The 25464-nt window shown below is 37.3% G+C and overlaps 1 protein-coding gene across 2 annotated transcripts; it reads right to left on the bottom strand.

Annotated features, from left to right (window-relative positions):
- Nucleotides 1-1973: 1973 nt before the first annotated feature.
- On the bottom strand, nucleotides 1974-21581 carry LOC118801767 (calpain-1 catalytic subunit-like). 2 transcript variants are annotated; one of them, XM_036562130.1, is made up of 14 exons: nucleotides 21466-21581; nucleotides 16406-16645; nucleotides 14226-14295; nucleotides 14020-14138; nucleotides 12935-13068; nucleotides 11698-11872; nucleotides 11431-11505; nucleotides 10595-10683; nucleotides 8008-8082; nucleotides 6710-6867; nucleotides 5965-6128; nucleotides 4132-4143; nucleotides 3699-3930; nucleotides 1974-2399 (listed from the first exon to the last, which is right to left on the bottom strand). In XM_036562130.1, the coding sequence occupies exons 2-13, from the start codon at nucleotides 16622-16624 to the stop codon at nucleotides 3733-3735; spliced, it is 1488 nt and encodes a 495-aa protein (XP_036418023.1). In that variant the 5' UTR covers nucleotides 16625-16645; nucleotides 21466-21581; the 3' UTR covers nucleotides 1974-2399; nucleotides 3699-3732. The 2 variants fall into 2 exon arrangements, with proteins under 2 accessions (XP_036418023.1, XP_036418024.1); XM_036562131.1 differs by having other exon boundaries at nucleotides 16406-16642; nucleotides 21466-21578.
- Nucleotides 21582-25464: the final 3883 nt, after the last annotated feature.

Consider the following 25464-nt stretch of genomic DNA (forward strand, 5'->3'; position numbering starts at 1 on the left):
CTATCTTATTAAGTTCAGTTTTGTCCTCTGGTTTAGCTGAAATATACAGTTGTGTATCATCGGCATAGCAGTGGAAACTGATGCCATGTTTTCTAATGATTGTACCTAGTGGTAACATATATAAGGTAAATAATATGGGTGCTAAGACAGAGCCCTGTGGAACACCATACTTTACTCTTGTGAGAGCCGATGGTTCACCATTTACATTAACAAACTCAAAGCGATCACTAAGGTAAGATTTGAACCACGAAAGAGCTTTACCTGTCACTCCTACTAGTTTCTCAAGCCTGTCTAATAGAATGGAATGGTCTATTGTGTCAAAAGCTGCACTAAGATCAAGTAGAACCAGTAGGGATATGTTTCCTTTGTCAGCGGATAATAAAAGATCATTTACAATTTTCACTAACGCTGTTTCGGTACTATGGTGAGGCCTGAAGCCAGACTGAAATTTTTCATATATATTACTCCTATGCAGATGGGAACATAATTGTTTTGCCACGGCTTTCTCTAAAATTTTTGATAAAAAGGGAAGATTTGAAATAGGCCTATAAAGAAGACCAGTTAACCCTTTACCCCATGAAACCATGGACCCCAGTTGTCAACTAGGTACTGTGCAGGCTGGTGGTGGTTCCATACTGGTGTGGGGTGTGTTCTCATGGCATGGGTTGGGTCCACTGGTCTGCCTGAACATGTCATTGACCGTTTCACTGCTTGGTGATCATCTGCAGCCCTTCATGGACTTCATGTATCCCACAATGATGCGATATTCCAGCAGAATAATGCACCGTGCCATTGAGTCCAAGTTGTCCAGAACTGGTTTAAGGATCATTCTGGAGAGTTAAGAAGAATGGTGTGGCCTTCAAGCTCACCCCAATCAAGAGGTCCACTCACACCAGAGATCCTGCACCTACAAACACCTCAGAGCTGTGGGTGGTTCTCCATGACTTTAGGCATGTCAGTGTATGTATAATTTCACTGGGAAATGGCTTTGTTACCCCAAGGGAACACTGTGCACTGTAGGATTAACTTTTTAAGGTGTGCCAGAAGAATGCTGCTTCTTTCATAAAACCGATGTGACTATATGATCAAATACTGGAACTTTGACTGGAACCGGATCAGATGAGACAAAAGAACTGAAAAGAATCTTCCAGAAGAGCAATGATGCCCAAACATACGTCCAAATGTTCCACACAAAATGGTTGAGTGACCACAGAATAAGGCTACTGACATGGCCATTCAAGTCCGCTGACCCCATTAAGGACCTGAGGGGTGAGCTGAAGAAGGGAGTCCAAAAGAGAGAACTTAGGACCCTGGAGGTTCTGTAGAGGTTCTGTATTGAGGAGTGCTCTAGGTTCTCCAATCTCTTTAAGCATTATGGGAGGAGACTCTGTGCTGTTCAGTGAGCAAAAGGGTGCTTAACATTTTCAGTGTGAGAATATTTTTTTCAGTGTTTGCTTGACCTTTTTACTTGTCTTACCAAGAGTGCTGATAAAATGGAGCTGACTGTGTGTGTATATATATATAGTTTATCAGTATTTTCAGCTTGTTCCTGCAATTCCATGAAAAAATAACCCATTAACTTCTAGATCATATTAAATGTTGAGTTTAACCGTTTACAGAGTGAACTAAAGCTGTATAATATCTCTCTATAAATTAAATACTATATACATAATTTTAAATGTGTATGTGTTGATATGTTCCAAGATGAGGTTAATATGAAATCTTTCATATCTAATTTATTTAAGAATTATTTCAGCTAAATTACGGTTTTATCTAACATTAATACATTTCTATCAAACCTATTAATTATTAATTACTGCATGCAGTATTTGAAGCTACACCAGTTCAACTCCATTTCCGAGACTTTTTCAGCCTATAATTCCCTCTAAAGGAATAACGCTATTTCCTTCAACATCTTCGCTGACTAAGGAGAGCAGTGCCTGATTAACACATAAAGAAAATCACAGACGTGCTTCGACTCCTTCATGATTTAATCAGTTTTTAAATATGAGACAGCTGAGTGCCAACACAACATAAACAAATAATAAAACAGTAAACAATGGATGATTTCCAAAATGACTTTCATAATTCTCCAGGATCTGTATGACAGGATGTATAATCTCGTATCCTGTCTTACATAGTAAGTCAAATCACACAGCTTGAATTTTCAGCAAAAACAGCAATTTTGATTTGACTTCATTCATACCAACAAATCTGGAAGTGGACAAAAATAAAACAAAATAAATAAATAAATAAAATAACAAAACCAAAATCTACAACTGACACCATTCTTCTTGAGATAGTGATTCTTTTTTTTCTTTCATGCTACAAAATATGAAATTGTTGATAGAAGACGATTGTGGCTACAGTCGTCAGTCCATCAGTGCTCCTGTTCACTCCTGTGAAAGTTTAAAGACACATAACATTAATACAAGTTTGGGCAGCTGCCTTATATATCAGTAATAACTAAAATGTAACTGCTGACAGTGTTCCAGGGTCTGACTGTCCTGGGGTCAGAGAGTTTATAAGCTCTTTTACTTACACACTACTGTATATTTATCACTGCTGTTAGAACAAAAGTTGGATCTCCAAAATGATGACTTTACAGGAGAAGGAAAAAAACTTAGTAACTTTATTTGGACGGTCGACTGTAGATGCTTTATAAATGCTCAGTCGGTCTTTAAGTAACATTCAACTAAATATCCATTAAATGCAACTGAACTTCAAACTCAGTGTGAAAGAGTTTAGTAAATCTATGCCTAAGCCTAACCTTAACCTCAAGGCAAAACCTTTGCTTCTAACCCTAACTCTAACCATAATGTTGTCGATAATCAACTGAACATCACAGAAAGTTTGGTAATGATTTAAGTATCTGTAGAGCATCTATAGAGGACCATCCAAATAAACTGTGAAATGTCAAAAACTGAAAAAGAACAAAACTGGAGATATAGAGTTTTGTTTGTTTGTTCACAAAAGAAATAATGAATAAGTTTTTATTCCCTTTGATTGCTTTAAATGTTAAAGTTTTACAGAAAGAAGAGTCAGTATTGATCCACTCAGCAATGACAGCTTCAAAAAACATTGATGAGCTAGTTTGTGTTTAATGTGAGACCAAATATTCTCTACAGGGTTTTATATATATATATATATATATATATATATATATCGCTGCTGTTGAAAGAAAATCTTGTATCTCCATTTTTGACGTTTTTCAGTTTTTGACAATATTTTAAAATACCCGTTGTTCTTTACATTGTATGGAAATTTCATGACGAATGGACCAAAAGAAATGACCTAAAATGACTTTGAAAAAATTCTGGTTCCATTGACTTACATTAACAGTGTATTATACACACACACACACACACACACACACACACACACACACACACACATATACCACTGTCACTGTCCAAAGAAAAACAAGTATCTCCAAAACAGTAACTTTACAGGAGAGACCAAAAACACTCTCACCTTTCAATGTAAGTTCATGTAAAGAGGTTTTATTCCAAGTGATTTTAGAGCATTTCTATTGGTCCGTTCATCATGAACTTTACACGCAGCATAAAGGACAGCTGATGAGTTGAAACGACGTATATATAGAACTCCTGTTGCTGGAAACTGTGCTAGTCCAGATTTAAACCCTGTAGACAATATTTGGTCTCACACTGCGTGAACCATTGTGTCAGCACTGTTACCTGAAACTTATCCTTCCTTGATCAGGCTGGTGTTTTATTCTCTCTTTGAGTGGACGGTCAGGACGAATGAGGTGGTCTCGTTGGGTTTGTAGGTGAAGGGCACGATGAGGTATCTTCCAGGCCTTATCCTGTAGTACTCCATCACCTCCCTCGTGGTGGAGCTGCCCCGAGACTGCGCCACCAGGGCGTTAGCGGTGAAGAAAGAGGCTGGAAACACTGTCTGATCTTTCATCTACAGCAGAGAGACAGCAAGAAAGACAGGAAGGCATTAAGAGGAGAGGCCAGCAGGAGTGAGTGTCCAGAACAATCTCAGTCTACCTCAAACTTAAAACAATAGAAAGCTGAAAAAGGAGAAACTATTTAAGATAATGATCATAAACGCAGCTGGGCTGAACACTGTTATTCCTCACGGCGTGAAGGTGACTTTACGTACCTCGGGTGGGATCTGGAAGAGAAGAGAGAACAAAAATTCAGGACAACTCCAGAAAATAGACATATAGAGTAGACACACTGAACACCTACTAGCAGGACCTGTATCACTGCAGCCTTCCAAAGCCAAAAGAAGTGGCTGAAGTTTATTTTTCCAAAGGATTTTAGACTAAATATAACAGTTTGGTGGATTTTGAAGGTGGTGTGACTCATTTCACTTGTGAAGGTGTCAGCCAGTCAGAGCAGAGCTCATTTACATGCATCAGTCTTAAACGTACAGGACACAAAACAGTCTGTTTAACTCTAAAGCCCATGTGTCAAACACAGGACACAGTCCTATTTGGCCTGCAAAATTATTTTGATTTTCTGTTCTTAGTGGCATGTTTCACTACATGCAGATGCACTACAGTCCCCAGCATGCACTGCAACATAGCCTGCATTCTGATCCCCTTACCCCACCAATAAGCTATGGGCCAGCAGGTACACAAAAAGAAGACTACCTAAAATAATGTATTTTTATTTAGAATTATTTTTGAATATATATATATATTCAATGCCTATAATTAGTACTACAGAGCACTGAAAAATCCCATGCAAATCAATATCAAATCTCAATACCTGAAATAGTGATAGTCTAATCAGCATCAGACAGCCAAAAAAGCATGATTCTTCCTAAATCTAGGCTGCTGATTGGCTGTCTAAATCAATGTTTCCCAGCCTTGGTGCTGGAGGACCCCAGGCCTTACACATTTTTATGTTGTCCTGCCAAAATACACCTGTTTCAACTCATTAAGGGCTTGTTAATTAGCTGATTGGTTGGATCAGGTGTGTTGGAGCAGTAAATTGGTCTCACTGCACTGTTATTGTACTTTATGGCTGCTGTCAAAACAAAACCTTGTATGTCCATTTTTTTCATTTTTTCAGTTTTTGGCATCATTTGAAAATGCCTGTTGATCTCAAGGAATCAAGTAAATCTCAGGAAGAATGGACCAAAAGAAACGGCCCAAAATGACTTGGAAAAAAGTCTGGTTCCATTGACTTACATTAAAAGTAAAGTACGTTTTTTGTTTCTCCTGTAAAGTTACCATTTTGAAGATACAAGGCTTTCAGTAACACTTTCTATGAATGTCACCTTTGTAAGCATCTATAAACACATTCATAACATGTTATAATGCACTCATAAGGCATTATAAACATGGCTATAAATATTTATAAAAATGCATTACACGTTATAGCCATGTTTATTATGCATTATGAATTGTTAACATAATACATTATAAGCACTGTTAATAACAAATTATAAGAGCTCATAAGGTTTTCTTCCAACAGCAGCATTATGTCCTGGTAGTTTTTCACTATTCATATTTGCACAGTCTATTACTGCACTATTCATATTTGAATTGTCCTTCTGCACTTTCTGTGTAAATAATACTGTATTTTGTACTTCTGGTAAGATTTCATTGGCTCTGTACCTGAACTCTGCACAATAACAATAAAATGGAATCTAATCTAATCTAAAATACTCAAATGTGCAGGTCAGGGGGTCCTCCAGGGCCAGGGCTGGGGCTACTGGTCTAAATTACACGCCGTATGCATGTTATTAACGTCGGCGCTTATTGGCTGTGGTCAGTAAATGTACCCACTCACAGCACCTCTCTCTCATTTCTGCTTTAAGCCACGCCCACCTTTGATTTGTAATTTAAAGAAGACATCAGTGTCGTTCAGGAATCTGTCCTGAAGTCTAGGTATCAGTTTTGGTATTGAAATATTTTACCCAGCACTGATGGACCTACATGGTTAACACTGTCCAATGTGTATGAGATGTGTGGACACTAACCGCAAAAACACTGAAGCCGATGTGGAGGTGCTCAGCGAGGCTTCTGTGCCTGTTGTCAGGTTTCTGCATGAGAGACACCAGCATGTTGAGCCCCTGAGGCTGCCCCATGTCTGGCTCTATCGCCGGGATCTTCACTCGGTACTGAGGGTTTGTCCAGAAACTTTCTAGAATGGAAAAGAACCAACACAGGAATTCCTTCAATAACTGCAGATTTAGTGATGACAGTAGTAGCTACAGTTAAACTATAAACACCCTGACAGATGGTGCTTGACCGCTGTTAGAATAAAGATATTTTCTCAGCTCAAAGACTAAAATCTGTCATTTCCTCTCTTTCTGTAACTTTTTATGCTGATTGGAGGACCTGGGCCTCTCATTCAGTCATCAGCACCGCTTAAACAAGCCTGCAGTTCTCAGCTGTTTCTGGATTAGAACGGCTAACTTGCTCCACCTGCTGGTCAGAAATGGCATATTAGATTTTAAAATTTCAAATGGTAGTGGTTTTGGGGTTTTCCCTCCTTATCATTTTTTCAGTTTTTTCATCATATTTTATTTATTCCCTTTACAAGCTGGACAAAATTTGGAAACAAATCACTTCAAATCTTTTGAAAATCTACCTTTCCGTTTTATACAGTGCGTCAGAGAGAAATCTGTGTCTGACTGATTACGCTGTGGCTTTTTTACTCTGTCTGAATTGTAATTTGCTGGGAATGATTATATTATATTGAATTATATTGTATGTAAGTACGTTTGTGGTCCATGGAGCCGCCAGCTGTTCTCTCATCCCAGCATCCTTCATACCGCGCTGTGGTCCAGCTGTTTGGGGGCGAGCCATCCAGGAACGCAGGGGTGTAACAGCAGATGTCCACATTCGCAAAGCTCCTGCAGAAATCGTCCATCGACATCCTGAAAAATGAGAATCATTTCACACTTAAAGCAGTAGTGAAAAAACCTTATCCCAACTGTGATCAATCAGCCACGATATTTTTGGTGTCTGAAGTTGACTTCTTCGGTTTTATGCTGTAGCGACAAGCTAATGTAGCTAATAAGTAATACAAGCCTATGCCCCACCAATTAGCACCAAGTAGCTAACAAGTCGTAGAAGCCTAAACCCCTCTGACTAGCATCATTATGAAGCTAATGTAGCTAACCAATTTATAGAAGCCTAAGCCCCTCTAACTAGCACCAGGTCAAGAAGCTAATGTAGCTAACAAGTAATAGAAACCTATATCTCTCTGATTAGCATATGCTATGAAGCTAATGTAACCCACAAGCAATAGAAACCTACACTGCACTGATTAGCATCATGTTACGAGGCTAATGTAGCTAACATTGGTATAATGTAGTGGGTAGCACCTCTGCCTTCTATGCTGTAGACTGGGGTTCAATCCCCCACCTGGTTAATCACCCTACACTCTACCAATAAGAGTCCTTGGGCAAGACTCCTAACACTACCTTCACCTACCTGTGTAAAAATGCTCAATTTGTAAGTCGCTCTGGATAAGATCGTCTGTCAAATGCCATAAATGTAACAAAATAGAAACCTAAACCACACTGATTAGCATCAGGCTATGAGGCTAATGTAGCTTACAAATAATAGAAGCAGACACATCATGTTTAGATGGCAGAATAATGTTTGTTTTTTGTTAGCTATGTGGCTAATACGATTTTTTAGCATGCCTGCCAACAGAATTAATGTATTTTTGGTTATATTTTCACTCTCAAGCTTTACATGAATATGGAAGATTCTGATAACTGAGAGGTTTGGGTGAGAGTGTGTGCACACGCCCAACAGTACGCTGTACCAATTCAACAGTGCTACCAGTGTTAGCTACATAGTCAACATTGCTAAGCGAGATGGTTAATAAGCCAATTTGGCTACTTTTGGCAAGTACTTTTAAGAGACACACAGGAGATATTTTTGGTGTCTGAAGTTGACTTCTTCAGTTTTATGCTGTAGCGACAAGCTAATGTGGTGGTGTGCAATTTTATTTTTATTTAATTGAATGAGTAAATTAGTTAAAAGACAAACGTTTATGCACCTACCAGAATTCTCCGTCATTTTTACTGTCCAGCAACCTTGTGTGCTGCTCTGTGCTGACCATCCTCCACAGAGGAGAGCTGAAGAACAGGTTAAACACACAACGTCAGAAGAGCACACGAGCTTCGGTCCTCAACAAAAAGAACAAAAAACCCTCTCACACGTTTCAGGCCTGTAGAGTCATGTTAACTCTTAGACTTTAAATACTACCAGACAACCTGATCTCATTCCACTTACATTCATCACATCAGCTCAGCCCTTATGAAGGTTTCTCTAGATTTCATCTGCACTTTGAGTGACAAGTGTAATAAGATATGAAGGATAGGGTAACATTATTGGTCCCCAGGGTGAAACCGTCTTAGATGTAAATGACAAAGACTATTGAAAATATGTATTCACAGCACTGCACAGTAGAACAAACATCAGGATAAAGTACAAACAAAATTCTACAAAAGTTGAAGAAAAAACAGTGATTTAGTAAATTTTGTTTGACCTGTATTAAATTTTTAAAAAGTATAAAAACGCAATACCTGATGTTTTACCTCATAAAATGTAGTTTTTGTAAAAATACACTCATTTCAAATTTGAAGCCTGCAACATGTTCCAAAAAAGTTGAGAAAGGAACATGTGTACCACTGTGTCACATCACCTTTCCTTTTAAAGGCAATCAATGATCATTTGGGGACTGAAGACACAAACTAATCCAGTGTTGAAAGCAGAATTTTTGCCATTCTTCTGTTATATAAGTGTTTATCTGCACAACCGTACGAGACCTTTGTTGTTGTATTTCGCACGTTTTCAAAAGACGGCGTCTAAAAGCAGCATATGTTGCTCCAAGATGTGTTCAGTGTTAATGGTGCTTTCACAGATGTACAGGTTACCCACTAATACTGCCCCCCCCACACACACACAATGACAGACACTAGATTTTAAACTTTACACCGGTAACAATCTGGATGGTTCTTTGCTTCTCTGGCTCAGAGAACACAACGTCCATTATTTCCATAAACGATCTGAAAGGGTGACTCATCAGACCACAGTACACGTTTCCACTGATTCTCAGTCCATTTCAGATGAGCTTTAACCCAGAGAAGTCGGCGGCGTTTCTGGACTTCATTGATAAGTGACTCCCACTGTGCAGAGCGGTTTGTCAAAGTATTCCTGAGCCCATGACGATCTCCATCACAGAAACATATTGGCTTTTAATGCAGTGCTGTCTGAGGGGTCGAAGGTCATGGGTGTTCAGTTGTGGTTTTTGGCCTTTTTCGTTATGCACAGAGATTTCTCCAGATTACCTGAATCTGTTGATGACGTTATGCACCATAGAAGGTGAAATACCTAAAATCAGCTCACTGAGGAACAATATTCTTAAACTGTTGGAGTTTTTTGCTCATGCATTTTTGGCAAAGTGGCCTCAACCCATCCTCACTCATAAAGGACTTGGCCTGTCCTGGATGCCCTCTTTATACACAAGCATAATTACAACACCTGTTTTTTTTAACCTTTCACAATATTCCTAGTCTTCGATTTCCTCCCCAAATTTTTCGGAACGTGTTACAGTCAACAGTTTCAGACTGAGCCTATAATTACAAAAAAACAATGAAGTTGACAACATTGAATCTCTTGTGTTTGTCCTGTTTTTATTTAAATACAGATCGGTGGATCTACTAATCACTGCTTTCTGTTTTTATCTGAATTTTACATAATGTCCCGATTTTTTTTAGAATTGAGGTTTGTACATATTCTATAATACAAATATTAATATCTCCCCTTCTTGTTTTCTGAGTTTAGAAGATTACCTGATATAAATTTGATCAATTAAAATGCTGAATACATTCTTTTATAGAATTGTTCTCCTTTAACTGTAAGAGTCCGTACTTGGCACTATGCCTCAGTTCCTAAAAATACATCATTTGGATTTTGGTTTTATAGTAGTTAGTAAATAATTCATAATAGATAGTGAATAATTATAGTACATACTGAGTAATTAATAGTATTTAATGAAGCATTAATTGAAGACTCTGAATAATTAATATTAGATATTGAATAATTCATAGCAATTAATGAATAATTTGTAGTAGATACTGAATAATTTATATTATATATTGAATAATTTATATTAGATAGTGAATAATTCATAGTAGATACTGAATAATTTGCATTAAATGCTGAAAAATGTAAAACATTTTCATAGTATTTAGTTTACATATCATTCATCTAGTAAAACTTGAGATTTATGACTGAATTAAAAGCTTCATGTTCACGTGGTTAAAACCAAAGAAGCTCATGTTGAGAACACATTGTTCATGTGGAGAGGTGTGAGTTGTTTCAGCATGTCATGTTGTTCTGATCTTTCACAATGCAGATGAACCACTAATGGAACTCCCTGAGTTTCCTCGTTTGGTGTTTATGTTACGTAAACGTCAGGCTGTTGAAAGGCTGCTGAAGAAACATGAGTAATGACAAAGCACTCACATTCATTTCAGTGCCATTAGGCATGATGAAAGACTGCATGACAGCAGGTTAAACGAGAATGTACGGTGTGGATCACAGTGATTTTTTAAACAGTTCTGATAGTAGAAAAGCTCTTACTTATCACTCCAGTCCCCCTTCCACTCTCTGTGTCCCCACGGGTTGAGGAGTCTCACCAGCTTCACTGATTGACCATCTTCGGTCTTCACCTGTGAAGCATACACAGTTTTTTTAACTGCAGGAGTCGTAACTGAGAGCAACACTACCCCAGTTCCCTGGATTAAAGGAGTAGTTTGAAACACCAACCTTGTGCTTCCACTAACTGGCCACTTTATTAGAAACACCTACCTTTTACTTCCACTAAATGGCCACTTTATTAGAAACACCTACCTTGTGCTTCCTCTAACTGGCCACTTTATTAGAAACACCTACCTTGTGCTCCACTGACTGGCCACTTTATTAGAAACACCCACTTTGTGCTTCTTCTAACTGGCCCCTTTATTATAAACACCTACCTTGTGCTTCCACTAACTGGCCACTTTATTAGAAACACCCACGTTGTGCTTCCTCTAACTGGCCACTTTATTATAAACACCCACGTTGTGCTTCCAATAACTGGCCACTTTATTAGAAACACCTACCTTGTCCTTCCTCTAACTGGCCACTTCATTAGAAACACCAACCTTGTGCTTCCTCTAACTGGCCACTTTATTAGAAACACCCACCTTGTGCTTCCTCTAACTGGCAACTTTATTAGAAACACCCACTTTGTGCTTCCTCTAACTGGCCACTTTATCAGAAACACCTACCTTGTTTCTGATAAAGTGGCTGGGGAATTTATGGTGACAATAACAATATTTGTAGGTTATTAATCAACCAATAAATCATCCAGTCACTCAGTCAGTCAATCATTTACTCAGTCTATAAATAAAAACCAGGATCTGATATTGTGTTACCTTGGTAACTCCTGTTACGGTATAAGCGTGACCTTCCACTATGCCATTGGGCAGCTCTGTGTTAGCAGGAGTGGCCTGAAAATACAGTTAATAAGAGGAATGAGGAATAGAAATATCTGACCAGTGTACATCACCGGAACATCAGGCACTGCACTGAGATTTGAGCTTCACACAGGAATCAGTCATTTTCATTTAGCAGATCAAATCACAGATCTGGCAAAGCAGAATGTCATGTTGGACAGACAGGTGTGTGTGTTGTGTGTTTACCCCCTGTGGAGTGCCACAGCCCATGATGGACCTGTACTGCGCTGCCCGGTACATCAGTCCCCACAGCTCAGGGTGACCCTCCCTCGGGGTCAGAGTCATGTGCACCCCCCCAGTGAAGTCCGTCAGCGCCTCAGACACAAACCCTCCGTTCAAATCCGCGTACGAGCCGCACACTCTGAGTAAACACAAACAATAATCAATCACACAGAGTTTACACCACAACTCACCAACAACTGAAAATAAACAAATAAACTAATGATAAAACAGCAAATTCATAACAAAAATGAATAATAATAACAATAATACACACCCAGATACAGAAAGTGTTTTTGATTTTAGAGAGAATGGCAAGAACGAAATGTGCTTTTTAAGACTGCTCAACTGATACTGATTCTTCTGCTTATTATTATTATTATTATTATTATTATTATTATAATAGTAGTAATTAGTAATTGTTTTAGATTACTATTTAAAGTAGTAGTAGTAGTATATGATTAATATAACAACAATAATATAATAATAATGACAATAAATATAACATATGTTGTTTACAATATTGTATATTACAGTAATTACATTATTATTATTATTAGTAGTAGTAGTAGTAGTAGTAGTAGTAATTAGCATTAGTATTAGTATTAATAGTATTAGTATTACTATTTTAAGTATTAGTATTTTAAGTACTAGTAGAGGTAGTGTATGATTAATAACAACAATAACAAGAATAAAATAATATAATGCCAATAAATATATTTTTTATGTAATTTATATATTTTTTGTTAGTTGTTAATAATGTTTGTTGTTTACAATATTATATATAACAGTAATTAGTAATAACTTTAACATTATTATTGTTGTTGTTATTATCATTGTTGTTATTATTATTAGTAGTAGTAGTAGCAGCAGTAGTAATAGTAATTAGTGATTATTAGTAGTATTAGTATTAGTATTTAAGTATTAGTAGTGGTAGTGTATGATTAATATAACAACAATAACAAGAAGAAAATAATATAATGCCAATAAATATATTTTTTATGTAATTTATATATTTTTTGTTGTTTAGAATATTATATATAACAGTAATTAGTAAAAATATAACATTATTATTATTATTATTGTTGTTGTTGTTGTTGTTTTGTTGTTGTTGTTGTTGTTTTGTTATTATTATCATTATCATTATTATTATTATTATTATTCAGTTATTTATAATGATTGGAAATTAAGCATATGGACCTACTTGGCGTACGCCTTCTCCAGCAAGGCGGGCCAGAACTCATTGCGAGTCTTGCAGTGCACGAAAATGAGCTGCCCATTGATTGTCGGCAGTTTGTCGTCTATCACAACATCAATCCACCTCCCAAACCTCCAGAACTGTGAAGTGTTATCAAAATTACAGTCAGCCAATCAGATCACAGAACAGATCAGGAAACAGCAAAGGTGTGAATAACATGTCTCCTTAGTGGCTTACAAGCTAATTTAATCATGAATTAAGTAAATATTTCATTTATTTCAAGTCGCTGCTAGGCTGAGAGTGGAACTCCACCCAAAAATATGAAAAACTAGAGAAGATAGAGAGCACTGATGAGGAGCTAGAGGAAGACTGACACAAACTGTACTTCAATAGATGATCTACACTTTTAAAAAAGATGGTTCTGCAGTGGTTCTTTAGTAAAGACTATATAGAACCACAAACACTCAAGGATGCATGCTTAAATGGTTCTTTGCATGGTGAAATGGTTCTTCAGATTGATGGAGAATGTGCTGTATATGGTTCTATACAGCACAGAAAAGGGTTCTGCTATTGTGTATGGTGTCAAACTTTTCTCAGTAGAGGAACGCTTTTCGGTGCTACATAGAACCGTATCGGTGTTGTCGGAACAAAACCTCATATCTCTCCATTTTTGTCATTTTTCAGTTTTTCACATGTTTTCACAGTACCTGTTGCCTTTTACATTGTGTGTAAATTTCATGATGAACTGACCAAAAGAAACGTCTGAAAATTGCTTGGAAAAAATTCTGGTTCCATTGACTTACATTGAAAGTAAAGTAGGTTTTCTCCTTCTCCTGTAAAGTTACCATTTTGGAGATACGAGGTTTTCTTCCAACAGCAGCGATACACAACACATTTCTCCATGAACCTGAAGAACCATTTCACCATGCAAAGAACCATTCAAGCATGTAGATGGTTCTTTCAGTGTTCATGGTTCTATAAGAACCATTGTCTTCACTAAAGAACCCTAAAAGAACCGTTTTTTTAGTGTACAGCTACAGGAGAGGGGTTTCTGATAAAATGGCCGTTTACTCATGGACTGATGTACTTGCCCTGAAGTGAAAGATTCCTGCATATTCCTTTCCGAACGACTGATCTGCAGGAATGATCTGATCCATGATGTCAGCCTGAAACGTGATCGCTCCGATCGCAGACAGGAACCAGCAGTTTCCTAAAGAGAGCACCAACACAGCCCATCAGAACAGCCGGGCTCAGCGCTTTTATCACGAATTCACGCTGTGAGCAGTCTGGACCTTACCGAGCTCTCCCTGAGCGAAGTCAAACCTGGATTCTCCATCCACAACTAGGTAAGGATCTCTCACCAGTCTCTGAAAACAGGAAATGAAGAAAGATCATCTGAAGCTCGTGGGGGGATAAGAGAGGTTTCATGATGCTCTTCATGAGTAACACTGTGAACATGCAGTACATGTGAGACGCTGCACAAGTCATGCGTAGGATAAACCTATAGGGTTATAAACTGGATTGAGCAACTAAAATTGTTTCCTTGTTCCTTGTTAAGGTTTCATATGTCTGTTAAAGGATCCTGGCCAAGTGCAAACAGTCCTATACAAGCTCAAAATACCGTGACAGCAGGTCTAGAACAACAACACTGTACCAAGTCACTTTTCTGTGGCTTTGCGGAAAACGAAAACATTCTTGATATGTTTCACTGTGTGTAAGTTCTTCTTGTGTTAATTCTAATTTTACTTGGTGTTTTTTGCAAGCCAAAGCTCACTGACCGCTAAGATAAATAGTTTAAAAATATGGTCTAAAATAAAAATTTCTTTTCACTTCTATTTAAATGATATTATTTTCTATCGTCACAAACTTCTACAGAACAAAGTTCTGGTCTTCACAAATATTTATCTTCTTCTTTTCTCTTCTGTGTCATGATTACATTCTTTGTCCTGCTGTAAAGCTGGTCTCGAACTGTACCACGAGCCCTTCGAGCTTCGAGTACAGCTCGGCTTGACCTGCCATCCTTCAAGACGCGCGGAAGGCAAGCATCTAGACTGTTCTCTGTACTGGCACCCAGGTGGTGGAACGAACTCCCACTGGCTGTCCGAACAGCAGAGTCTCTCGCTGTCTTCAAACACAGACTGAAGGCCGTCTGTTTATACAGCACTTAAATGAGCACTGAGTTAAGTATTGACTGTAATGTATTGTACTGCACTTATGTATTGTATTGTATTGTATTGTATTGTATTGTATTGTAGTGTATTGTATTGTATTGTATTGTATTGTATTGTATTGTATTGAATTGCACTGCTCTGTGTTTAACTCTGTTCCTTTTTCTCTGGGTGTCAATAATGACTTTCTGATTCTAGCAGTATCTGAGCTCAGGACTGGCTTTCTCTCTCTAACCTATTGGTAACTAGCAAAGATACTTCCTCTGGACAGACAAAGCACTTTTTGTAAGTCGCTCTGGATAAGAGCGTCTGCTGAATGCTGTAAATGTAAATGTAAGCCTGGCTGAAAACTCTGCTGGACAGTATTACAGTTTAGCAGAGTTAAATGCTGCACTGCTAGTAAAAACAGTGTACACCAGCATGGCCAGTCACCAGCAAAACCAGCATGTGTTGTGTTTTGGATGCTGGTGACAAGCTAAACCAGCACCAGACCAGCATAAACCAGCTTAGAACAGCATGGCCTGGATCCTGCTCTGTGCTTTTGTTGCAGCAGGGAAAGCTAGCCCAACATGATAAATCCAATGTTTAATAAACACACCCTCTGTGCTAATAATGTGCAATGCTAACTTCTAGCATGATAAATCCAGACTTTATCAGGATTATGGGTGTGTTTATTAATGTTGAATAGCACACCATGACAAATCCACACTTTATTAGAGCAGTAGGTGTGTTTATTACTGTATACTGCTAGGTGCTAACGTGGCTGTCTCCCAACTTTATCAGGGCAGTGGGAGTGTTTATCACTGTTTAATGCTAAGCGCTGACGTAGCTGTGTCCAGACTGTATTAGGACAGTGGGTGTGTTTATTAATGTTAACACAGCATGATAAAACTTTACTAAGACAGTTTTTATTACTGTTAAATGCTAATAATAACTCCTAACTATATTAGTGGGAGCATTTAGTAGATTTAAATATGTAAAAATATTTAGATTCAAATATTAACTATTAGCGCAGCATGAAAATTCCTTATTTTATCAGGGCAGTAGGTGTGTTTGGTAGAGTTAAATGCTAACTGCTAGTAAAGCATGATAAATCTTTACTGTATTAGAGCAGTGCCTGTTAAACATGAACTGAAACCCATAAGAGTGTTTAGTGTTTAGTAGTTTTAAATGCTTTAGTAGATTTAAATAGTTTTAAAAGCATAGTTTTTAGTAGATTTAATGCTAACTGCTAGTGCAGTATGATATACCCTGACTTTATGAAGACGCTGGGTGTGTTTAGTGGACATAAATGCTAGCTGCTATCTACCGTAGGCCTTATCCACCGCACTCTAGCCATCTCCTCGTCAGTGAGCAGGCCGGGGCCGATGGCCCTCTCGTTCGGGAGGAATGTGCTGTCCAGGAATCGGGCTCTGTTGTCGTAGAAGTCCCTGTGGAGCTGGTGGTAATCCTGTCCCAGAAACTTCTCCGGGTTTGAGCGAGAGCCTACAACGCTCAATCTCCGCTCAGTCGGGACGGGAGGAGGCATCTTCACACCAGGACAGACCTGCTGAAGGAAAACAACAACAACAAAATAAACAGAAAATATCATTACAGTTATATCACACTGGGAGAAAAATGATTACCCTGCTATAACATATATAAACAGTATAGATCAGCATCGCTGATCACCAGCAAAACCAGCAAATGTTGTGTTTTGGATGCTGGTATGCTGGTCAACCAATATGACCACACTGGGTGACCAGCTAAACCAGAACCAGACCAGCTAAAAACAGCTTATTTTTCTTTTTTTTCTTATTACATTAATTAGACACTGATGGTTAATCACTAAAGGTAAATATCATTAAACTTCAACACTGTCAGCATCAGCTGTGTTACCAGTTATGGCACATTTTGTATTATATGTTTTAGTTTTTTTTCCAATATGGTAAACCTGACCAATAAATAGAAATTAAGCCTCAATAAAACTCAACTGCAAAAACAACAGGACATGTCATTTGTCCATGGTCAAATGTGACCGTTTTAGTTCTTTCATATTTATTTTGAATCCCTTTTCATCTCATTTATGTTTTATTTATTTATTTTTACTTATTTTTCATTCAAATTTAACAATATATTTCTTTACACCTTTTAACTTTTTTTATTCAACGTATGGGTTTTTTATGTTCACAACTAGTCATGTTTTCTGTACTGTAGATTATTACATTGTGTGATGTGGATGTCCTCTACACAGTCCCACAGTCTATGTTATATTTCTATGGAAATTCCTATGGAAATGTAGCGAGTCAGGCTCCAGGCTAACGCCCTGTAGACACACAGGGTGTTGTACAGGTACAGCAGTAAAGATACAGCATGTTAATGAGCTTTTACAGATAAAAAGACCGAACGCAGGCCAAGTTCTTGGTGTCATGTTTCTCTCACTTACAGTTGTATGGAAAAGTCTGAGCACCCCCAGGTCAAATTCCATGACCTTGTTGTTGTAAAAATAGTTCCTCTACAGAGACACACTTAAATGTGAGATTTCTCTACAAATATAGGGCAAAATATTTTCTTGAGTTTAACATGTTCAAAAAAATTGTGCCACATTTTATGTTTTATTTTTTATCAGTGTGTTAAATTCAGTAAATAAGCACTAACTGTGTATTAAACTGTGCAAAATTGTGTGTCTGTAGAGGACGTTTTCACTTATTTACACCCAGAAAATCAACACAAACATGGAATTTGACCAGGGGAGCACAAACTTTAGCACAGGACTGTACATACAGGCTGTTAACGCTGGCACATCAGAGTAAATGTATAGTTTTATATACACTAAAGAAGGCTGTGAGCTCAGCAACAGTGTAACAGTCCTTTATTTGATTAAAAAGTACGTTGCAAAGGTCATAATAACAACCCTGATACAAATGGATAGAGATAAAAAAACGGTATAATGGAATTCTTTGACCAAATCAGTCATTGGTTTGTCAGTTGCATCTTTTCTGACCAGCTGTTACTGACCTTTGACCTTCTGTCACCTCCTAACTGTTCTCCTTCAGATTGCAGGGCTCTTTTTACCTGCATTGTGTGAACGTGTTCTGTTTTTGTACTTTTGGCTGTTGTTTTTTATTTTTTATACAACATTCCACTGACTGATGCTGTGATATTTTGTACACACAAACAAACAAACAAACAAACAAACAAATTATTATTATTAGCAGTAGTACTAGTAGGGGGAGTAGTAGTGATGGTGTTAGTAATAATAATAAAACAATAATAATAATAATAAGAAGAAGTAGTATTACTTTTATCATAGTAGTAGTACTTTTGTAGCAGAAGTAGTAGTAGCAGTACTTTTATAGCAGTAGTAGTATTAGTACTAGTAGTAGTAATACTTCTATAGAAGTAGTAGTAGTATTAGTACCAGTAGTAGTATTACTTTTATAGCAGTAGTAGTAGTAGTAATACTTCTATAGAAGTAGTAGTAGTGGTGGTAGAATAATAATACTGGTGGTGCTGATATTATCATTAGTAGTAGTAGTAATAATAACAGTGGTGGTGTTATTATTATTATTATTATTAGTGGTAAAAATAATAATGGTAGTGCTGATGTTATCATTAGCAGTAGTAATAATAATAATAGTGGTGATGGTGATTTTATTATTATTAGTATTAATAACCATTTAAACATGCAAATCCTTCTTTGAGTTTTTATGGTGTTATTGAAGTTATCATTATTATTATTAGTAATAATAAGAATAGTGGTGGTGATAATATTAATCCCAGGTGTGTTTACTGCTCTACTTTCAGGTTGTGACATAATCTGAACTGTGTACATTCCTGATGGCTGTGTAATAAGTATTTAATAACTGTGTGAAACAGAGGGATTAATTAAGTCTGTTCTGGTTTGGCCATGTTGTGGGTTCCTCTCTCAGACACAATGCACAATAACACACGCCTGTTCCAGACTGTGGTTTTCAGCCGGGCTGTCTGAGCCTGCTCACCTGCTGGATTACACACACTAACTCCATCATTATGGGTTCATATTCAGCACTATTATTCACTACAGCGGTGGAGGGAGATAACAGATTAACAGTGCTGGAGTTCTGAGCCTCAAACACGCTGTTTCTGACAGACAAGTGTAGAGATGACCCACACCTGTGATTCAGCGTTGCTCTAAAGTCACTGAAACACATAACAGCAGTACAGAATATGCTCCATGATGAGTCTATGGGTCCAGTCAGATATGCACATATATATTTAAAACACTACACCGGTTTGATTTTAAATTATTTTGGTCTGTTTAAATTGTTGATTTAGGCTCTGATTTACAGCTGTAACCAGAGATCAGGGCCGCTAAAGTTTCAGTCCTATATATAGTCCTGCTATCTCCTGCATCTCTATGCAACAGTGTTTATAAGTATTGTCTCTCTTAAACAAACGAACAGGTACTCAGAGGTGAGTTACACTGACTCAACTCACCTGCAGGTACTTGTTGATGGATTTGTTTCTCTTTTTTTTGAGTGTTTTTAGATAATAACACATTTACTTCTACTCAACTATGAGTGAGTAATACACACTTCTGCTGTATTATGTACAATATATAAACATATATTAAAAACATTTTTTATGTTTTTCAGTTTTTGACATTATTTAAAAGTTGTTGTCCTTTATATTGTGTGTAAATCTAATGATGAATGGACCAAAAGAAACGGCATAAAATGACTTGGAAAAAATTCTGGTTCCATTGACTTACATTAAAAGTATAGTATGTTTTTTCCTTCACCTGTAACGTTACCATTTCGGAGATACGAGGTTTTGTACCGACAATAGCGATATGCATATTTAAATGGTTCTCTGCATGGTGAAATAGTTCTTCAGATTGATGGAGAATGTGCTGTATGTGGTTCTAAATAGCACCAAAAAGGGTTCCGCTATTAAGACAGGCTTGACGTCATACCAGTAAAATTTAGAAATCTTTTTAAAAAAATGGTCCTACATAGAACCATATACAACATTTTTTCCATTAATCTGAAGAATGCTTTCATGATGCAAAGAAGGCTACTTTGAGTGTTTATGGTTCTAAATAGAGCCATTGTCTTTAAAGAACCCTCTTTTTTAGGAGAGTACAGCTGTCTCAGTCGTTTTAGAATCTTCTACAGCTCTGTTGATCATTCATATCTAACGTTTCTTCATTTTTATTTACAGCTTCATACTGGTTATACCAAACCCCTGAAATTGTTCATGATGAGCATATTAGAATAATTTTATACAGTTATTTAAAACCAAGTTGGTTTTGTTTTATTGAAAATAGTGGTTCCGTAATTCTCTTTTCTGGGTTCAGCTCCTGTTCTGCTTCACTGTTAATCACTCCTCTCACTCTGGAGCTTTAGCACCTTATTTTAGAGCCAAACGAACTTCAGTTCCTTATTTTCAAAGCCAAACAAACAAACTTCAGTTCCTGTATGAATGCATATTTCGCCAGCTTCTTATTTGAATGTTCTGCACCTTAAAGGGGAAATCCACCATTTTTCAAAATTTCCGAATAAAGTGTTTGAGATGCAAACAGAGTCATTCAGAGTGGTTCGATGAGAAATTATTCATTGCAGAGAAACTTATTGACTCAGATTTCTTTACAGTGGTGGTGATAGGAACCAGACCGCCAGTGAACCTACATGTGTCTTCTGAGTTTATATGGAATGTTGGTGATGGTAAAATTGTGGAAAAAATCTGAAATAATAAGTTTTCTTTGGGGACTATTTTGCCCTAGCACACCCTCTATGTGTCCCTCCACCATGAATGAATTAAAAATAAATTGATTAAAATACATTTTAGGCCACAAATTTATTACAAAACTTTCATAAAACAGTGTCTCAGTCATCAGGCAGTGAATTCATAACCATTTCATGTAGGAACTTTCTGTGAGGGAGCTTTTAGAGGTGGACGTCTGGTTCCTATCACCACGACTGTGAACAGTTCTGACTCTGTAAGTTTATCTAGAACAGAGCGTTTCACACCAAACCACTCTGAACCGCTCTGATTACATCTTAACCATGTAATTATTTAGGATTTTTGAAAAATTGGTGGAGTTCCCCTTTAAGTGGTGCAGCTGTTACATGCTGGTGTTTCAGCCAATTTCAACTATTTAGTTTCAGCCTCATAGTTCCTACACTGACAGATGCTGGATGTTCTAGGAAGTTCCCCTGCAGTTCTATATGTTCCTCAGTAGCTGCTACTTTTCTACTCCTGTAAAGGTAGTTTTATTGCAGTTGTTACTCCACTGCTGTGACGATACTCTAACTGGAGGACGGGTTTAGGACGCTCTACCTGTAAATAGCGTCTGATGGGTTATCTGTGTCTCTGGTCTGAGTGAATGAGGTGTGGCCCTCTTACCTGAGAGAGAAGCGGAGTGTGAAGGTATTAAAGCTGAGGAGCTCTGCTGCTGCTGCTGTAGCTGAACGGTGACCCAGGTGTTCTCGTGCTCTGTTGGCGTCTGTTGTAGCGTGACAAGTGCTGACAGGTAATCTAGGTAATCCTGAACGCTCTGAACTTTTCACTAGGTCCCTCAGGGTGTTTCCTGGTGGAGGAGGAGCTTAGAAACTGCCTGGAGGTAAACAACGTCATGTGTTTAAGAACACACTCTTACTACATACTGATCCAACCTGCTGGATTTCCCAGAAACACGGATATAACAGCACTTTCAAAGAATCAGTGGCCTTTTCAATGTCTGTTATACCTTCTCTTCTTTAAAATCTGATCATTTAAGATGGTCGATCCAACAATTAACCCCTCACCAAGCCGTGCGCCCGTCCCAAAGTTTTATTACACACTTCTATAACCTAAGATTAGCTCCATTAATTTGTCCCCCCCCAGTCCCTATAAATACTGAATAATAAGCCTTTATGTGAAGTAAACCTGGAATGTTAAGGGGTTAATAGTTCGTACTTTGTTGAGGAAAGTGCTTTGTTATTACCCTACGCTTAACCTTTTAAAAAGGCTCATCTAAAGGTGTATCTATTCCATCTGTCTGGCTACACAGTACAGTGCAAAACCAGAGCCCACACTTCATTAATAATCAGAGATAAGATCAGATAATCTACTCACAGAAGGTAGGAGGAGATTCCAAAACTGGAGTTAAAAACTTAACAGATACAGAGAAAATGAGACTCCTAACAACCATCTGAAAGACCTGGTCGACCCCAAAACTGCCCCCATCAGATAAACAGCACTTAAAGCTTTCATCTCTGAGAGAGAGGAGGAAATCAAGCTGCTTCAGATCTGAAAACATTCATATGGAAAGAAAAGATATAGATATGCATTTTTATATATTTTAAGTATGTTTCAAACACATTGCAGTCGATGCTGAATCACATTCCAAACACAAACGTATTTCAGAATAAATTACAATATTAACCAAATATATCGCTGCTGTCGGAACAAAACCTCGTATCTCCAAAATGGTAACTTTACAGGAAAAGGAAAAAACATACCGTACTTTTAATGTAAGTCAATGGAACCAGACTTTTTTCTAAGTCATTCTGCTCGTTTCTTTTGGTCCATTCATCATGAAATTTACACACAATGTAAAGGAGAACAGGCAAGTCAAAAACTGAAAAATGACAAAAATGGAGATATGAGGTTTTGGTCCAACAGCAGAGATATTTTAAAATGCATTTATTTTTTAAAATGTATGGGGAAATATTACACATAGAAATGTCTGATACATAAATAACTGTATGTAAATGTGTTTATCAAATCCATTTGAAAATGTATGAAAATATCCAGAATCCTGTCTGATGCTCTTCACTGTCTGATACCTTTAGAAATGAGTTTGTGTTCCAGTATCTTCATTTTAAATCTGATCTAATGATCCTTTAACAGGACAGAAGCGAGTGTTGTGAGTATTGATACTCTGTGAAAATGCAGTTATGATCTGATATCTTGTTTATGTGAAATACATTGTGTGTGAGAGTCTGACTGCAGACGTACATGGTTAATGTAAAGTACTGTTTAGTTACATCTGTAACCTTCATTACACACAACTCAACACATAGCATAATTATGTGACTCCATTATCATCAAAAATATCAAAAATATGTTTGATAAATACATCTGGAAAATACTTTTAAAATGCATTTTAAAATATATTTAACAAATGCCGCCATTGGTTTGTCAGGCTCCACGGCCACCAGGGGGGCCCCTAGTAACTTTTAGGTAAGTTTTTAGTTACCATCAGCACTAAGATGCTGGATCAAGGGGTTAAAAGTCACTGTTTGGTGAGCAATACTCAGTAATTCTCATTCATTTTTATGCAATTTACAGTACTAGTGGTACTCATTGTTATTAGTTAGCCTCTAATGTTACCGCACATCAGCACCTGGTTTGCTAATGACTCATAACTTAGGAATGTTTGTTTTAGACTATATATAAAATTTAGATGTATAAATATTTGGATTATTATAAAACTGATCCTTATATACACAATAGTTCAGCAAATCATTTCCATAATAATTGTTCTATTTGATCTTAGCTCTTCTTTGATTTTGGTATAATTTGATTTTGGTCATAATATTGGATGGGAAAAATAACACATATCAACAGTTCAGACTCATTTTGTAAATAATTTTTGCTATATTTCACATTTTTCTAGTATAGATATTTTTATTTGTATTAATTTTTATATTTTATTATGTCTTTTTAATGGTTTCTTACCATATTACATTTAATTTTATTTTATTTTTTCACTAGTTGCTTATTATTTTACATTTTATTTTGGCTTTTTTTTTTACTAGTTTAATATGTTCTTACGGTTTAACTTTTTATTTCAGTGTTTATTACTCTTTTCAGTGCTAGGTTTTCTGTTCTAATGCTTGGCTCCACTGCAAATGAGGATCACCCTCGATGCACTCCGAGCTCAGATAAAAGTTGATTGATAAAATAAATTAGATTGAAAATAAATAAATGTGTTATGACAGCATTCAGTCAAATAGACAGACACAAATAGTCCACATCAAATGAGGCCTCAGAGGGAAAAGATTCTCTCTGCTTTTATTTAAAAACCGCTTACAAAATATTGGTCTTGTTGGGGGGGCCACCGAAAAAGACCAGCATAGGGCCTCCAAAACACTAGAGTTGGCCTTAAGTAATCCCAGTACAGTGTGAGGGAAGTAACTGGTCATTTGTAATGGATTACTTTCTGAGTTATGTTGTGTTAAAAACATGTTGTTTGTGACAGGTTTTGAAAGTGCAGCACGTGCTGTGATGGCGTTTCTGATCAGACTGTGTAAGAAAGCAGTTTAATCCTTTCCTCTACACATCATTACAGAGTCACTTCAGGAAGGATCAAGCTTTCTAACAGTGTTTGAGTGTGTGTGGGCGAGGTGTGCGTGGGGGGGGGTGCACTAACAGGTTTGACAGCATGCCAGGATTACTGTATACAGGACTGGATAACAGAATCTTCCTGATGTTTTCACTCACACCGTCACACAGAGCTGAATTAGGAGTGAATAAAGGACATGACAGCTGCAGATGGTATACGGGTATATATGGTATAAAGAGGGGTATCAGTGTAGAAGGGTATCAGTATAAAGGGGTATCAGTATAAAGGGGTATCAGTATAGAGGGGTTTCAGTATAAAAGGGTATCAGTGTAGAAGGGTATCAGTATAAAGGGGTATCAGTATAGAGGGGTTTCAGTATAAAAGGGTATCACTGTAGAGGGGTAACAGTATAGAGGTTATCAGTATAAAGGGGTATCAGTATAAAGGGGTATCAGTATAAAGGGGTTTCAGTATAAAAGGGTATCAGTGTAGAGGGGTATCAGTATAAAGGGGTTTCAGTATAAAAGGGTATCAGTATAAAGGGGTATCAGTATAAAGGGGTATCAGTATAAAGGGGTTTCAGTATAAAGGGGTTTCAGTATAAAAGGGTATCAGTGTAGAGGGGTATCAGTATAAAGGGGTATCAGTATAAAGGGGTATCAGTATAAAGGGGTTTCAGTATAAAGGGGTTTCAGTATAAAAGGGTATCAGTATAAAGGGGTTTCAGTATAAAGGGGTTTCAGTATAAAAGGGTATCAGTGTAGAGGGGTATCAGTATAAAGGGGTATCAGTATAAAGGGGTTTCAGTATAAAGGGGTTTCAGTATAAAAGGGTATCAGTATAAAGGGGTTTCAGTATAAAGGGGTTTCAGTATAAAAGGGTATCAGTGTAGAGGGGTATCAGTATAAAGGGGTATCAGTATAAAGGGGTTTCAGTATAAAGGGGTTTCAGTATAAAAGGGTATCAGTGTAGAGGGGTATCAGTATAAAGGGGTATCAGTATAAAGGGGTTTCAGTATAAAAGGGTATCAGTGTAGAGGGGTATCAGTATAAAGGGGTATCAGTATAAAGGGG

The sequence above is a fragment of the Colossoma macropomum genome, unplaced genomic scaffold (genome assembly GCF_904425465.1).
Source record: "Colossoma macropomum unplaced genomic scaffold, Colossoma_macropomum, whole genome shotgun sequence".
NCBI lineage: Eukaryota > Metazoa > Chordata > Actinopteri > Characiformes > Serrasalmidae > Colossoma > Colossoma macropomum.